At 43.1% G+C, this 17023-nt stretch overlaps 1 protein-coding gene across 1 annotated transcript; it reads right to left on the bottom strand.

The window, feature by feature from the left end:
* Nucleotides 1–5057: 5057 nt before the first annotated feature.
* cnot4a (CCR4-NOT transcription complex, subunit 4a) lies at nucleotides 5058–16494 on the bottom strand. The gene is made up of 13 exons (XM_083974558.1): nucleotides 16271–16494; nucleotides 14234–14456; nucleotides 13705–13902; nucleotides 13466–13552; nucleotides 13003–13104; nucleotides 12572–12697; nucleotides 12361–12485; nucleotides 12061–12264; nucleotides 11926–11983; nucleotides 11575–11830; nucleotides 9670–10167; nucleotides 9187–9420; nucleotides 5058–7100 (listed from the first exon to the last, which is right to left on the bottom strand). Exons 2-13 carry the CDS (start codon nucleotides 14405–14407, stop codon nucleotides 6772–6774), a joined length of 2391 nt encoding a protein of 796 aa, XP_083830684.1. The 5' UTR covers nucleotides 14408–14456; nucleotides 16271–16494; the 3' UTR covers nucleotides 5058–6771.
* Nucleotides 16495–17023: the final 529 nt, after the last annotated feature.

The raw sequence follows: 17023 nt of genomic DNA, 5'->3' as shown, positions 1-17023 counted from the left end.
GTGTGATGAGAAGATTGATGTCTGTAAGACAGATATGAAGCTGGAGCTAGGAGCCAGCTGGATTATCTTAGCACAACGACTGGAAAAAGGTCATTTACACTAATTAACAGCCTCCCTCAGTAAAACCACAACTGTAAGTCCTCCATCCAACATCTTGTGTTTTGCCGAGGAACTGAGTTTCAAATGTAGTTTCCGACTTTATAATTAATTTCAGAAATCATTGTCTTTATAATTCAAGAGGCGATAATGTATCCTATGAGCAGTGCTACTTCAGGGCAGGTTCGGAAAGTGACGGGCCAGGCCTAGCTCGTTAGCATGCTAACTTTAGCAGAGAAAAATAACTTTTGGTAACACTTTATTTGATGCCTATCTCTATAACGCATTATAACCACGTTTATAATGATTTATAAAATGCAGTTATAGCACTGTATAACTATAGTTATAAACACTCATAAATGATCATAAGGCTTTATAAAAATAAGCATAACACATTATAGAGCATTATAACTCTATTATAATAGCAAGACCTTATAAGCCATTATAAAATGCTCTATAATGTGTTATGCTTATTGTTATAAAGCCTTATGGTAATTTATGAGTGTTTATAATGATAGTTATACACGTTTATAAGCCAATTATAACACATTATAACTATATTTATAATGCATTATCGACGTTGGTATTGTCAGCGAGTTACTAACAATTCTAACGTATTATAATACCTGACCTTATAAGTCATAATAAAATGCTTTATAGTGTGTTGTGATTATTGTCATAAAGCATTATGATAATTTATGAGTGTTTATAACTATAGTACAGTGCTGTAACTGCATTATAACTCATTATAAGTATGGTTATAATGCGTTATAGAGATAAGCGTCAAGTAAAATGTTACCGAACCTTTGCTATTATTTTTGTTGTGTGTATTCTCCTCTGTGGTATGTAGCCTATACAATGACAATAAAGAAACTTTCACTTTCAACTTTCATCCGAGTCTCTCTCCTTTACCATCATTTTCTGAGTACTCCTTTTGGAGAAAGGCTGTATGGGGGCTCATTCATACGGATACTGTTTGCCTTATTGAGGTTAAGATGGGCAGGGTAAATACTGATGACTAGTGAACAGCTGTCACGTCTTAGGAAAGCCCAAAGAGGAAATAAAACATAAACGGTATGAATCTTTTGAGGTTGCAGTAAAGGACACAGAGACATTGTTGGACATAAACCACTGTCCATGTTGCGCGACATAAAGACCCCATATAGCAGAGCCATTACCTATTGTATGATGATGGAGGAGCATGTCAGTTTTTCTGGCCAGGACACATTAACTGGACTGCTGGTGGAATTTACAGTAAAGGCTTGTGCGGGTCAGCTGAGAGTTGTGCACACTGTAAAAAATATCCACCTCACCGTGGCTGAATCTTTAGATGAGTCTCATCTTAATGTGACTGGTGTCAGTCAGCTTAAACTATCTGTCTCTTTTCTTTCAGTCTTTTTTCTCGTTCCATAAAACTACCATCTGTCTCTATCACATTGTATTTGTTCAACATGGTTTTCAATGTTTTAATCAGGACTGAACTGAACATTTATTGATTATTTTACGGATTATTATTATATTATCATTCAATCTGAACATATGATGCGTAACCTAAAGATGTTCAGTTAACAACAATAAAAAATGAAGGAAAAGAAGTTGCCAAACACAGTTTTGGCAACAAAAAATGACAATTACCAAAATTGCTGATAGCCTACTATTTCTTTTTCCATCTAACTAAATAATTAACAGTCAAATTATTTCACCTCTGGTTTTGATGGATCATTTCAACTAAATAACTTGTCAAAGCTGTAATTTTTTGCAGTGCAGGCAGCTGCACTGGTGAGAGAGCTTGTCAAAGGCTGACAAATGGAGAGAGTGCTTTCTGCTGAGAGCAGTCCCTGCAGGTTTCCCATGCAAGCAGCCAGACCAGGGCCTGGAAAAGTCTCAGACAACTCTCTCATTCAAGTGAAAGGGAAAGTGGTCCCACACTGTATATATATACATGTATGCATATCCAGCACATTGACATCACCACTACGAGTCTGATGTTTAAGAACACCTCCGTTTTTCCAGCTGTTGTTTTAAATTCACATAATTGAACTGGGTTTTGTCAGACAGGACCAGTGAGCAGCCTCAGGGGCCCATGAGGTCAGGGGCCGCCACACTGAAGACTCTGGCTTCATGGCACACACACACTAGAGCTACCCCAGCGTTATGTTGCGACAGTGTGGGAGATTTGTTTCATTTTTCTTATCCTTGACAACGTTCCCTTGTGAGTTTAACAGTTCTGTTCATTCTCTGCATATTTGAAAAAGCTCACATCTCATCTAAAAACAACATAAACTCCTCATTTATCTAATAAAGAAAGCCCTTGAGCCGTCCTTCTGTCTCAAACAAATACAAAACAAACTGTGGAGAGACACACACAATGCCAGCTCCCGTCTAACTCATCAAGTCTCCTGGTTGCAGGTGCTGTGCTGCAGTTTATTGAAGTAAAGGGGAGAGAGGTCCAGAGAAGACATTAGCAAGACTAACAGTTGGGACAATCCCTGTTGTTTCCTGCCTCTCAGGCCTCACTTTACAGCATTATGCTGCAGTATTCCAGTCAGTGTGGATCTGCTGCTGCAGGAAGTTTCAGCGGCATCTGAGACACCTCAGTCACCTGCAAAATGTCCCTGAAAGAGACGCAAAACGATGACAAACAGTTCACCTGCAGTCCGGGGCGTCTGGGGATGTTGTCTCATAATCCATCCAGGCCAGTGAGTGCACAGAGCCCGGTGGAGCGGCAGCCACTGCAGCTCCACCGTGCCCTCTCCACATGCCCTCCTGCTGTAGCTGCAGTCCTCCAGGAAAGCCAGATTTCAGCAGTTTAACAGACCGAACCCCTGCAGAGGACACGAGTGAGGATTCAGGACTTTATTTTTTTCCCTCCCTTACTTGTCCTGATGTAACACCTGGCTGTAGTTAAATGCTGCTGGTAGACATTTACTGACCCTTCTGAATTAAATACAAATTTACTGCAGCTTACTCTCGCACACGCGGCGGGGCTTTACCACTAAAAGTTGATTCCTCTCTCTCTATCTATCTATCCCATCTCTTCTGCTTCATCATTCATGCTCTCTTCCCGGTTCCTCCTGATTGCCCTTGATGATAATGAATGCTAATATGCAGTGTCAGCAAAGCAGGTTAATCAATAAACCAATCATTGACAACACTGTCTTTCACAAAGTACTTAGTGATTAAGTCCAGCTTTTTTGCTTTTAGGCCACTTTCAGTCATCAGCGTGTTTCTGCAGCCGAGCAGAAAGAAGCCAAACACCGGGGTTATTTTCTAACAGCAGTAGAAAATAAACAGATGCTATTCTTGAATGTGTCAGGCATGCATCATCACAAAGATACCTCCATTATGTTTCAGTGCAGTGTCTGCATGTGTGTGTGTTGGTCCGGGAACACTCTCAGCAGAGCCCCCCCCCCTCCTCCTCCTCCTCTGTGCTGCTGCTGACTCATTGTCACAGCCCCTGAATCTGCTGCCTGCCTGCATTATTCACACACACTCACCTTCCTCTGCTGGTGCCTCCTCAGCACCTTGAGCCAGAGAACAGGGAGGGGAGGGGCGGGGGTGTCAACAGCCCCCGCCAAACAGCCCGATGGTGTCTCTTTCAACTACACATCCAGTTTACGAATTACAATCCAGTAGTCAATCAACTGAAAAATAAAAAAAATGTTCAGTAGTTTTTGATAATCAGATAATCATTAAGTGGAGTGTGAGCTGAGAAACATCATGTGGATCTGGATTTCAATTATGAATATCTTTATATGATGATTTATGATTTAAAGGCAGATTTAGTGTTTCATGCCATCACAAAGAAATCTGCATATAAATAAAAATAAATAAATAAAAGAGGCCCCTTATAACAGATTTAGGTTTTGAATTTCCTCTCAACATTACATCTGTTCAGTGATATTTTTATGCACACCCACACATACCTAGTCACTAATTGGGTTTTTACTTATTAATGGTGCCACTTTGCTAAAATGTTGCCTTGGTTGACCTAGTGCCATAAAAACCTGTAACCTACAGCCTACAGCTAACAGACTGCATGTGTTCAAGCTACAACACATTGATTTTTACTCACATCAGTGTTCTTTGACCAAACCTGGGTGGTTTTGTATTTTTAATCACTTAAACATGTCATTTGATTTTTGTTTACATTGTTTCCCCCCCACAATTTCTGTATTTCTTACTTAGTTGTCCCCTCTGCTTTCATTTGTTCATTGAAACTGTGAAATATTTGAAACCACAAAAAAGAAGAGCAAAAACATTTTCTCTCTGCACAGCTGGCAGAGGCTGGGAGCACAGTTTTGTCACAGTCACAGACTCTGAAAACCTCTGGACTAAATGTGTTATTGTTATTGAAGAAAGTCTGATAAATATATTGAGAGGCAGCTGATTCCTAACTGCAGGAACAGTGAAGCAGCGTTGCCTGTGCTCCTCCTTGTGTCTGTCATAAGTCCTACAGGACAAAAAGTCTCTGCTGCAGGTATCTCACTGCTGCATTGGCCGGTGAGAGAGCAGAGCTGCAAACTGAAGGACTGTGATCTGCACACGTGCTGCTGACACTGAAAACTATGAGATCATCTCCCTCTGATCTGCAGAAACTTTCAATCTGCCGACTGAATGAGCCTCGTATGGTAAAATGCGTTTAAATAGTAACAAGAAGGACAGTCATGTATTTGTATCTGAAAAGCTGTGGCGTCTACCTCGTGTCATTGTGCGTAACCTTGTGCGTTTTTTTACTCGACTCAAGTTTGACTGCAGAGCTTCATCACTGACAGATAGGGATCTGCCCCCTAGTGGGAGCTGTTGGAATAAGAACCAGGCAGTAAGACACAGTGACCTCTCTTATAAGATGGGACTGATACAGTACCGTGGTGAGTACTTTGAGGTTTAAATATTCATGAGTGCACATGCTTGAGTCGGGATGGTGGGAACACAACAGCCGACAAACACCAGCTCTGACTTCAGTTTTATTTAAGGTTCATTTTTCCAGACCTGCAGAGGACAGTTCACTTCCTTTTAAGCGCCTCAATGTGTTTTTTTTTTTCCTCGCAACATCATGTTAAAACCCACTGTATGACTCTGTGTTGGTTTCTCCTGGATGAGTTTGTTCATTTTTGTGAATACTGTTAAATAGAGAACAGCAGGAGGGGGGGAGGTGGGGGGTAGGGGGAGGTGGGGGGGGTTGGGGTGGGGGTTGATAAGAGAGAGATAGAGAGAGAGAGAGAAGAGAAAGAGAGAGACAGAGCAAACACGGATCAGAATTAAGACTTCAAAAAGAAAAAAGGCGGTGGTCGAAGAGGTCGATCTCAAATCCTAAAGGCTGAGAGCTCCTGAAATCACTACTACAGTACTTGGTATCGTCTTGCAGCACCTTCCTCTGTGACGCACGCTCGCATACAAGTTGCCGAAGTCAAATACAATATTGCATATTTTTTCAGCAATCGTTGACGCTAGACTCCACCCCCTTCCAATCGCTCCAGCTCCTTTCTCTCATCTGTCCAGTTTAAGGCCTCGTTTAAGCCCTCGTTGGGTCAAACAAAGGGACCTGTTTTACCCTTTGGCTACCCTCATTAGTATGTTTTGACATTTCCTCACCCATCTAAGTCATTGTCATGTCTACCTGGTGGCTGTCCGTGTTAGGGCTAGCTACTGTAGGTACCACACGGTGGCACTTTGAGTACGAGTCTAACCCTAGTGCTCAGGATGTGTGCCACGATCTCCCAGAGCCCTGGCTCCCCGCCGTTAGGCAGTGCTCTATCCTCTGATACAGAGGTTCAGCAAAATCCTCCCTCCAGCAGGACGGGGCCAGTGGGAGCCCTCCACTAAAGGGAATGTGGGCCAAGTGGCCTCTCAAGCAGACCATTTGTGTCCCTACCTAACAGGGAGCCCGTGCATAGCCTGTGCCCTCAACTCCCCTGTTGTCATCTGCATTCACTCTCTACTCACCAAATCTCAGCTGCTTTTTTTAACCTTTTTTTTATGCATTTTTTTTTTAAAACCACTCTGAAAAAAGCTAAGTGCCAACCCCTTTTCTTTCTCTCTCTCACCTCATCTTATTCACAACTCAGCTGTAAGAGTTAACCGTTTCACAGTCTCCTGTTTTAAGTGGGGAGAATGAGGGTCTTTGGGGCAAAGCTTCAAAGAGCAGATTCACAGCTTGCTTCATTCCTCAAAAACTAATCGCGACTTCAACTTTCAAAAAACACAAATGTTGTTCATGCTTACTCATTAGTTACTTTTAAAAAAAGACCTCACTTCAGCTAATTTGTTTCATCACCAGTTTGTGAACTCTCGTGCCACCGCTGGGCGCTTTCGACGCTATACTGTTTCTTGTGCTCTCCTTTAAACAGCAAGCTACACAATTAATCTCCGAGTTACGCCCAGAACTAGGTCTAAGGAGTGGTGATGGTAGCAGACAAAGGGTACTGATAACTCGTGTGCCACAAACAAAAACAAAAACAAATAGGCCTTCGGAGTAGACAAAAAGGAAGGAGGAAGAGAAAAAGAAGAAAGCATGATTGTTACTTTGTTAATAATTTTTCATACTCTGCAGATTGGTGTGTATTGCATTGGGAGGGGCGGGGCGGGACGGGGCGGGGGGAGGGGCAAGGGTACAGGATGAGTGGGTATAAAGTGGTAGTGGGGGAATGGATGGGTGTCTGCTGTAGTCTGTGTTCAGTGGCGGTCCACGGCGGCACTCTGTAGCAGCTCTGTGGCGGGCTGTCCCGGGGGTCTGAAGGCCGTCTGGAAGCCGGGGGGAGGGGAGTGGAACTGGCTGGCGGGGTTGGCTGTGGGAGGGGGCAGGTAGGGAGCCCAGCCGGCGGCTCTGTGGTGGAGGGGGAGGTGGGCGTCCAGGAGGCCGCTGTGGAGGGGCTGGGGGGGGGCGGGCACCGCGGAGCTGGCCGGGCCGTCCATCTCTGTGAGCGCCTGCAGGGACTTGAGCCAGTGTGGTGGGTTGTCGTCCTGGAGACAGTCTAAACTGCTGCCGGCTGAAGCTGGGATGCCTGAGGGAGGGGGGGGGGGGGGGAGACATATCACATTAGAGATGAGCGATGACACTGAGAGTTGATTTATTAAAAGTCATTATGATTGTCAGGGGTTACTGTTAATATAAACTACCGCTGAGTGACAGATTCACACAGCTGACGTCAGAGCTGATTCATTGATTAGTTGACTATGAGAAAATTAATCCGTAAACATTTGATAACTGATTATTTGTTTGAGTACTTATTTAAACAGCAGCTTTGTAAATATGAGGTTTTGCTGCTTTTGTCATATTTCCAATATTGTTGGTTTTTGACTGCGAGTCAGACAAAAACAGCAGCATTTTCAGCCGTATATATCAGTATTATCTGATATTCATTCAGTAAATAATTGGTGGATTCATCTATATGTATATATGATCTCTATATATGGTCCACATCTCTTACAACACTCATATGATGCTGCATCTAAAGGCTCATGGTTTCCATGTCTACATGGATGAAAAATATGAGTCAGGGCTCCAGACTAACTTTTTTTTACTAGGAGCACAGTGGCCCCTAACTTCAAATTTTAGGAGCGCAAGCAGAAAATTTAGGGGCGCACACCAAAATCGACTTGCAAACAAAATTTTAAGATAAATGATAAGATAAATGTAGAAACTATAATGTTTTAAATTCACATTTTATTGTGAAACAGTTTAAATATTGAAAATATAAAGTTAATGTTTAGGCTACACTGACCAATAACAGAACAAGTAGACACACCACTTGTGGTAAACTCATCCTAGAACAGACCCCCCCACCCCCCCCTCGGGGGACAAGGTGCCTGTGGAGGCCAGCCCTTGACCCCCCTGACTGAGCCACATGTGCATGGACTCCTTGGCATCAAACTTGTCGAGACCCCCCCGCGCACATAGCCCCCCCCCAAAAAAAAAAATCTATCGATCAACGATCAATCAATAATCATTTCCGTATGGGAGCCTCTGTGCAGCGCGTTCTGCAGCGCGAGTCAACCTGCTTCGTTGCCTTGTGACGATTTGAGTACCGCTGCTGAGAGCGCGAGCATATTATGGGATGTTTAAGGTTTGTAGCGAGCCGTCGGAAAAAAAAAATGCAGGTAAGCACAGCAGCTGTCACAGTACAGTTCAGCACAGTTCAGCACACAGTTCAGCACACAGTTCAGCACACGCGCGCGGGTCGCCGGTCTGTGTGTCTCCTGCTGTGTCACACAGAGCTCTGCTGTGGAAAGACGTCTCCTCCGAGATGTAGAGAAGAGAAACACACATTTCTTTTCACACATTAGCCAATCACAGTGGTCATTAAAAAAAACGGCAAATTTATTGGTCGCACATGCGCGAGTAGATGAAAAATTTACTCGCACTGTGAGTCCATTTCAACTGTTTGCACAGTGAGTGCAGACGGTCATTTCGTGCATTATGCGTGTGCACAGTTAATTTCCCATTCTCGGTTTGTCTCTTTTTAATCACTCTCACGTCTTTTTAGACTTTTTAATGTTGATCAGCTAAATACAACAAATAAAGAGCTTTTATTCTGGCGGTCAGGAGGAGACCATGTTTTCTAGTGTGCATGTGTAGAATGTGTCCACCTCCACGTGCAGACCTCTAAGTATGAACAGAGGAGCGTCCATGGTGATAGGAGAAGTGGACACAATGAACTGACCTGAACAGCTAACAACTAACAACTTTAAGGAGTGATTCACCTGCTGATATATTTTCAATGTATTTTCTGTCCAATAAAGATAACAAAAGTTATATACAAAACTATGAAAACACCATTACAATTTCCCAGGGGCCAAAGTGAAATTTTCACTGGTCCAAAACTCAAATGACAAAATGACTAAATAAGAACTATTTTATGTGGTAAACAAAGTCATTTTTCATAAACAGCTCGATTTTTGGACCAAATGGTTGAAAAACAAAAGCAACCTGAGGGGCTTTAGGAACCTATGATGAGCATTCTCCTTTTTATATATGTTTATTAAGATCCAGTACATGTGAAAATAAAATTAAAGAATTCTTTGAATATTAAAAATGTTATTAATTTCATATCCACTGATATTGATTCATTTATATAATTGAGTTGTTACCTGTGATGATAGCAGGGTCCATCCAACTGGCTGTGCCGTCCCAGCTCAGGCTGTGTGCAATGCCTGCTGGCCCCGCTGGCCCACCAATGTGATTAACACTGTTGGAGGATGAGGAGGACGAGGAGGAAGAGGAGTTTGGGAGACCCCCGAAGTTGATATTGATGTTGGGCAGAAGAGCCCTCAGGCCGTCCTGCCACTCTTTCACATTTAAGCCGTCTATAGAGCCACTGTTTTCTGCAGGAGAGGAGAGACAAACAGATGCGTCAGCTTCTCAGGTGTCTTGATCACAGACTAGTGGTTGACTGCAGAACTGCAGCTACCCAGGTTTTTGTTTTCCTCTCTAAGGTCAATAAAAGTTAATCAAGACACGGATCACAACGCAGCATGGCAGTGTGACACTCAATAATGTTATGTAACACGTCTGATCTCTGTTTTAACATGAACTACATTCACAGGACAGGGAGAGGAGCCACAGGCCGGTACCTGAGATGGGGATCCCTCCCAGCCCTGTGTTGTGCTGAGGGGGCAGATTCAGGTCCAGGAAGTTACTGTGTGAGGCAGCACTGGCTGAGTGGTTCAAGTGTGTGAGGTTATTTCGTGTGGGGACGCCCATCCACGGGTGTCTGGCGGCGGGCTGCTGCTGACTGGCCTGGCTGTTCTGGCTGCCGGGGAAACTGAAGGAGCTGTAGATGGCTCTGTGGTGGAGCTGGGGGAGGCGTGGCAGGCCGCTGGGGAAGTGGTGCGAGGCGGCGCCCGGGTTGAGGGGCGGCAGGCCGGGGCCGTGATTGCTCCCGTGGGAGAAGGGCCCCGGGGACAGGGGACTCTGATCCTGGACCGACAGCTCCTTCTCTATCAGGTCGGCCAGAGCCTTGCGGGTGACGTCGAAAGGATCGAAGCCCAGGTCGTCGTCCTGCTGTTTACTGGACGAGCCGAAGCCGAACGCCGCCTGCCAGTCTGTGGAGGAAGACACTGGTATTGTGTCTGTGAGGAGAGAGCACGGACACAGTTAGAGGAGCTGCCGGAGAAATTCTTTGTCGACAAACAGCCATCAGATTCCTCAGACTTAGATTTAACTTGATCTGCTGCTGCGGAGCTACATCTCCTAACCCTTGTATCTACTTCTTAAAGGGAAACTATGCAAGTCTGGTCGCTTTTCCACTTTTTTCCTAACCCTCCTCTCAGCCATGTGCATCTTTTACAACAAAGCAGGCAAAAAAAATCAATCCATGGAGCGATAGATAACATTATATAACATATACGATGTTATGACGTGTATATTTGTGTAGTCTTAACAAAAGATTCCGGGTTAGGGAGCGCGTTTGTGTCGCTCTAACTGAGAGCTGGGACACCGGGGCGGCAGCCAGGTACTACCCTGATGTTGTAAGGTTGGTTTTCAGCCATGAGACGCCAGGTGGAAGACAGAGAGCCTCCGTTCTCGCTCGTAACAAGTCACAAGTCATGTAGTTAACTATCACAATTACTCGAGAGCTTTTTAATTAAGTTAAAAATGTAGCATAGCCATGGGAGAAATCCTGCTTAGTTCCTCTTTAAAACGTGTCTGTATTACACCCAATCTTCACTCAAACATGACAAACCACACATGTTATCAGCTCTAAGTCTCTCAGCTCTACCTGTGTGCAGCATGTGGCCCCCTCTCACTGCAGCTGTTGACACAGAAAAGTGTTTTGCACACAAATATATCAAAGGCCTTACAGTCGCTTTTATTGTGAAAAATAAATACTTTTTTTTTTTTAATTACATACCTACACTGTTTGCCTTGTAACTGGTTCAGTAAGTCTTACACTCATTATTTTGTCTTGTTATAAAATTTAAAGAGTTACCTTTCAAAGAAGAGCAGGGTTGTGACTGTAATTAAAAGGATCAATACGAGTAACCTTTTTATTTTGGGTACATTATTTTTAGCCCTGTATACCAAAGTAGTGGTGGCTGGCAACAGGCTCTATTCCTCAAACAGTCTCTCGGATCCCTTTCTTTTGAGGATGGATGTCGTCATACAGAGGACCTTTTAAAATCTTAGTAAAAACATCTTTGCGAGCGCTACAGCAGAGCCAGAGATGCGTCATTCAGTAATGACTAATGAGTTACAGCTACATACATTCATGTTGACTAGGATGTTTGACTAATCTGTGTGGCTGCCCTTTGAAGCAGTTTGCTGGTTTTATCATCAAGGGCAATTTACAACATAGGCAGGGAAGCAGGAAATGCTAAAAATGAATTCGACACCACATTTACAGTCAATATTATGGTGCATAATGCCAATAGGCACAGAATTGTGAAAACAACTTGATGCTGTGACTTTGTGGCATCATAGTTAGAAAAGTGTGACCATTGTGCATAAGAAATATTTCAGTTAAATCTCCGTTTTACCTGACGTGAAGAGGCTCTGTGGTTCAGGGGTCATGGGCCAGTCTGAGCTGCCGCGGGGGGAGCTGGGGAAGGGGGGCAGGCCAGCGGGGAGGGGGTTAGGATGTCTGAAGTTGCTGTTGTCTGAAAAGAGCGACTGGGACTCAGCTGCCGCGCCCTCGAAAGGTGAACGGGCTGTGAGGTCTGCCACACTGATGGGCACCACCAGGCTGGGCTTGGTTAAGCCCGGGGGAGGGGAGGGGGAGTCACTGGTGGGTATCTAGAGAGAGAGGAACAAAAGTTAGGTGGTCCCTCTCAGGTCTGATTCACCATCATTACATCTAAATGAAATAACAGTAGGTGAGGCCAATTTACCTGTTGTGAAGTCTCTCCGTTCACTATACCAATTGATTCTGGAGGTTTGTCACTGGGACTGCAATCACAAAGACAGATTAGATACAAATTTACCAAAAATGATTATTCTTACTTTCCCAGAATGGTTGGTATTACCTGTTACTGTCACAGTTAGAGGAGAAAGGGGACAGAGCAGTGTGCTGACCAGGACCCAGCTCTGTATCTAGCCCATCTGAAGTGAGAACTTCTTGGTCTAGATAGTCTAGCAGCGGAGGGGACTTGCGGTCCTCTGAAAGCCCATTGGCCAGTTTGTTATGCCCTGACAGTGTCGGCCACCCATCTTTACCATTGCTATTGGTTCTGTTACAAAGGAGGAGGAGAATCAAGTTAAGCACAATAATCAAGACGTACTGTGGATGTAATTGGAAGAAAAACATAGAAGAACTCAATTCCAACCTCTGTGTGGAGTTGGATTTACTCTTTGACTTCTCTGTGCCACATGCCGGAGGTTGTAGAAAGCTAGGGTTAATTTTATAGAGGTCTTGGAGGAGTTTCTGCTCATACTCTTGATGTTTTCCCGCCTAAAAACAGATGACACAAGATGAGACAACTGCCATTTCAAACATTCACAGCTCACACAGGATTAAGTTTCATTGTCAGACTTTACCTGCATCTCCTCTTTAGTAAAGCTAGCCGCTTCATCCCCCAGCTCATGTAGATACATACAATCAGGTTTAGGACACTGCATACTTTTAAGGAAGTAACTGCAGTACTTTGTTGTGCCTAAAGAAGCCTGTAACAAAAACATTTATATGCTGAGTAACATAACATAAAAGAAAATGTGCAAAAGGTCACGTACCTTCCTTTCAATGACTAAGCATAATTCTTTTTTTTTTCATTTTTCAGTGTAAATTGTTGAAAATAATATGTATATGTTGCATCTTACAAATAGTGACTGACTTAGAAGCAGAGTTTACAGAAAACTGGTCATGTGGCTTTTGTGAAAATGAAAAACAAAAAAAAGCCAAAGCCAGACTACACAATGAAAGAAAAAAAAAAAAAAACTAAAACTGACACGCACTGTGGTGAACTTCTCACCTTGAGTGTTCTGCCATCAACAACCACATTGTTCACACACTGTATTGCTCTTAGAGCATCTTCAGAGCGGATGTAAGTAACATAAGCGCTGGCACTCGGCCCCTGAAAAAACAGAAGACACATGTCAAAACAGATGCACTGTCACTTCATTATTTGTATCTGGACCTAATTATTTACAAAATGAAACATGAGTAATACATGTAAAAGATAACTCGAACAATAATATAGCATGTATAAAAAAACTGATGAAAATGTCTTTGTTGCTAATGCTAACTCTGGTACGGCTTAGAGCTGTGCACTGTCCCTGTCAAAAACCAAGATCTAAAAACATCTGTAACATCTGTTTCACACTGACAGAGAGCAACTGTTCCTCAATTTAAAAACAAATATCGATTAACCTCTGTTAATGTTTATGAACCTATCAATTACAAATACATCCTGTCAGTTGGATTGAACCTCTCACCTGTGAACCTGCATAAGATGTGCTATTGTTGATGACCACTTTATGGATTTTCCCAAACCTCCCAAAATACTCTGGTCGTTTTAGGACCTGTGGACACAATGCGAAAAAGAACAGTTACACCAGTATCAGAGTGCTCTTTTTTTGAGGGGTAGGTTGCAATAAGAGACAGTTATATATACATCATTGAATCACTTCTCATCAAAATGCTTTCAGTTGTCACTAACTGAGTCAGTACATACCTCTGGGTCGGCAAGTCGCTGCGAGAGCCCCACCACAAACACCAGATTTCTCTGGACCACTCTGACACTGGCCAGATGCTTGCGGTTTTCTGTCACCTTCTGCTTCTTCTCGTTCTGTTTCTGCTTCTTTTCATTCTTTATCCTTTGGATCTCCTCCTGTGACAGAGGCTTGTACACAGCCGGGTCCTCTGGGTACGGCTACGCAGAGAAAAAAACAAAGAATTTTTTTGTCCATCTTTTGGGAAATAAAAAGCCTTGCTAGTCTAAATGATGTGTCCTTGTGAAGTATATGGTAACCAAGGCAGTTGGTTGTTAGTGAGGTAGACAACAAACTACTGAGGCTCTACATTTAAACTGATGATGATTATACTGAAACAAACCAGCCTGTTTGAAAAGACAGCTGAATTGGTCATTTCCACCCTGTATTAGTAGTAGACACTCAACATCATCACATCTGCTTTATTGAACACATCACACACACAAATCAACCTCGACTTGTGACTTTATATGTCTGCTGCGACTCCCTCACCTTTCTACAGGCGGGGCAGAGGCCGTTCTCGTCTGTGCGGATGCGATGCCAACAAAAGCGGCAGATCTGGTAGCCACAGGTGCAGGGGAAGAAGTTGACGTCATCAATCTCCAGCGGCTCCATGCACAGAGGGCACTCCATGGGGTCGTCCTTCATTTCAGGGCTGTGGGACATCCTATGGCGTGGCGAGGGTGAGTGTTGAAGCTGGTCACAGAGCACAGGGCTAAGGAAACAAAGAGAAGACTTCAAGACTTCAACTTATTAAACTCGTTGTCCCAAAACATAGCAGGATGGTGCAGCATCTGCAGCAGAGTTTATCACTGCATCGTTCATAAAATCAGACTCAGCACAAACTGAAATATATGTATATAAATATCTTTCATGCAGAGTTTAACCTAGTCAGCAGCAGAGCAAACACTACACTCGGTTACAATGGTTAGTTAAATAGGTATACTGTACCACCTTAACACCACTGTTGTCTAATGCAGTACTTTTACTTCAAATGGCAGATACAGTTTTTGATTACACTTTTTTTTTTTTACAGAGGTGTTGATTCAACTTTAGGAGGCTGTAGTTTGTGGTAGTGTTGAGTTGCACGACATTTCTTATATTCTGTCTACTCTATTTATACCATCAAGGGTAGATTAACCTGCTGGTAGGGATACAACTTTCACAGTTTACTGAATATAATCATTTAACCTACAGAATAACAACAGTGAAGCTTGGGTTAATGATCAGTTATTGTTTTGATTAGCTAATAGTAACAACAGCAAAAAAAATATAGAGTTTGTAATGAAAGATAGGAGGCAAATCTAGTCACATTGTAGAAGCTGAAGCCTGAGAAGATGTGGCATCTTTCATTTTCAGTTGTAAAATGACTGATATTATTTGTCACGTATGTGAACAGTTGCTGACGGTTTGTTTTTAGTAAATGAGTTATTGTTTCAGATGCAGGAATAATTTCTTTGGTGGCTAGTACATGAAACACAATAATATCTTTTGAATGAAAGCTGACGGTTAAAACAAACACATATCATTATAGACATCAAAGAGGCCCGGTTTATTGCAGTGCAGCTGAAATATATTGGCCTGCTTTAGAGAACTGAGAAATTAATCTACATCCTAAAGCACAAGCTAAAGTCAGCTCTGATGCGGATGTTGTGGTATCTCTCTGAGGATGACAGTACCTTAGTCGACACGTCATGATGGATGTTAAGAGGGAAATTTAGAAAAACTGCGTTTATTAATGAGCAGACAATCAGTCAAACACCAGCCCGGTTTCTGCGTGACAGTACCGCTGCCATCATAACCCAATGCTAATATATATATATATTTAAAAAATGGCCAGTGTAGAGCAGAACTGGACGGTAACAGGGAAATGCCAACATTACCAGCAGTATTTTGCTCACAAATTCACAGGTAAAACAACGTCACAGCCTAACTCACAGATCCCCGCTGACTAGCTGTGTCGTGTGTGAAGCCAGAGTACCTAGTTAGCCAGGCTGGTAACTTTAGCTGCTCTGTCTGGTGGATCGTACATTATGACAGATGTTATTTGACTAACGCTGGGCTAAGCTAACATTAGCCGCAATTGGGTAAAAGAAGCCGGTCTGACTAAAAGCGAGTATCCAGGGGGAACTGGTCGTTTAATCACAAAAACAGAACAAACTGAGACTAAAACCGACTAGATAATGGTGTTGAACGTTTTTAAAAACGCATGACACAACGTTACGCCTTCTCCTACATATTAACTGACAGCTTGATTCGTGCTAACCGCTAGCCTGCTACATTATCATGAAAACGTACGGTGCGGCCTACACAGGCTAACCGCTGCACTGGAGGCAGGTTGTTGGCAACATAAACAACTGACACCGCACTCACGACAGTAACACAGCCCGGATAGTGATGCGGTGAACTCGAGGATGCTGTTGTGTCGGTCTGTGAAGTCGCAACAGACACAGATGTCCTTTAATTACTGATGGAGAACTGGGGCTGGCTAGTCCGGCTAGCAGCCCGGCTAACGCTAGCGTCACTCACCCTGTCCGTATTTAGCTTAGATTCCACTCCGAGGGAGTCGCACCAGGTTGGGCGGAGACTGCGAGCCAATGTGTCTGAAATGTCAAAATTTCTATTAACGGTTACTTAAGAAACCGTAGGTATGTTGGTCTGCTGTTATTGAAAGGCTATAAAGATGTTTTTGCCCCTTTCTTTCCTTGGTATTGTGGAGACAATTTACGCTCAAACCACCATCTTAGCTAGCATTAAAGTTGGGAGGAGGGAATGGGGCAAGTATTCTGTCCCACTGCGCCTGCGCAGACGGTCAGCTTCTTTATGGGACATTGAGTTTTAGGCGTTTCTAAAAATGGGCCGTACTGACGTAAATGAGAGGTTCTTTATTTGAGCATTCAGACTGTCATGGTTTTGAGGAGTAGTCCACCAGCAAATACACTGTAGTTTGATTCCATCATACTAATTTCAGGATGAATTGTTTACGGAGTTATTTCGGCTAAGTTAATAAAGTTCCTGACAAATGAAATAGGCTATATGAATAGTATTGAATTTCTCCTCATGACCTGTATGCACATGTAGAGCATATATATTTATAAATCTTCCTTGAAACTATTAGAAATTGTAACAGTTCCATATATTGATATGTCTGGTTAATATGAAAATGAATGTTTATGTTTATGTAGGCCTATGTTTGCTTCTATTGTACACATGTATGACATAATTATAAGTCCATCTCGTCCAAGCCTGTCAATATATGTCAATGTTATTAAAAAAAATGGA

This window comes from Trachurus trachurus (assembly GCF_905171665.1).
Source record: "Trachurus trachurus genome assembly, chromosome: 6".
NCBI lineage: Eukaryota > Metazoa > Chordata > Actinopteri > Carangiformes > Carangidae > Trachurus > Trachurus trachurus.
The sequence above is the reverse complement of the archived record's forward strand: the minus strand, read 5'-3'. Positions and strand labels throughout refer to the sequence as shown.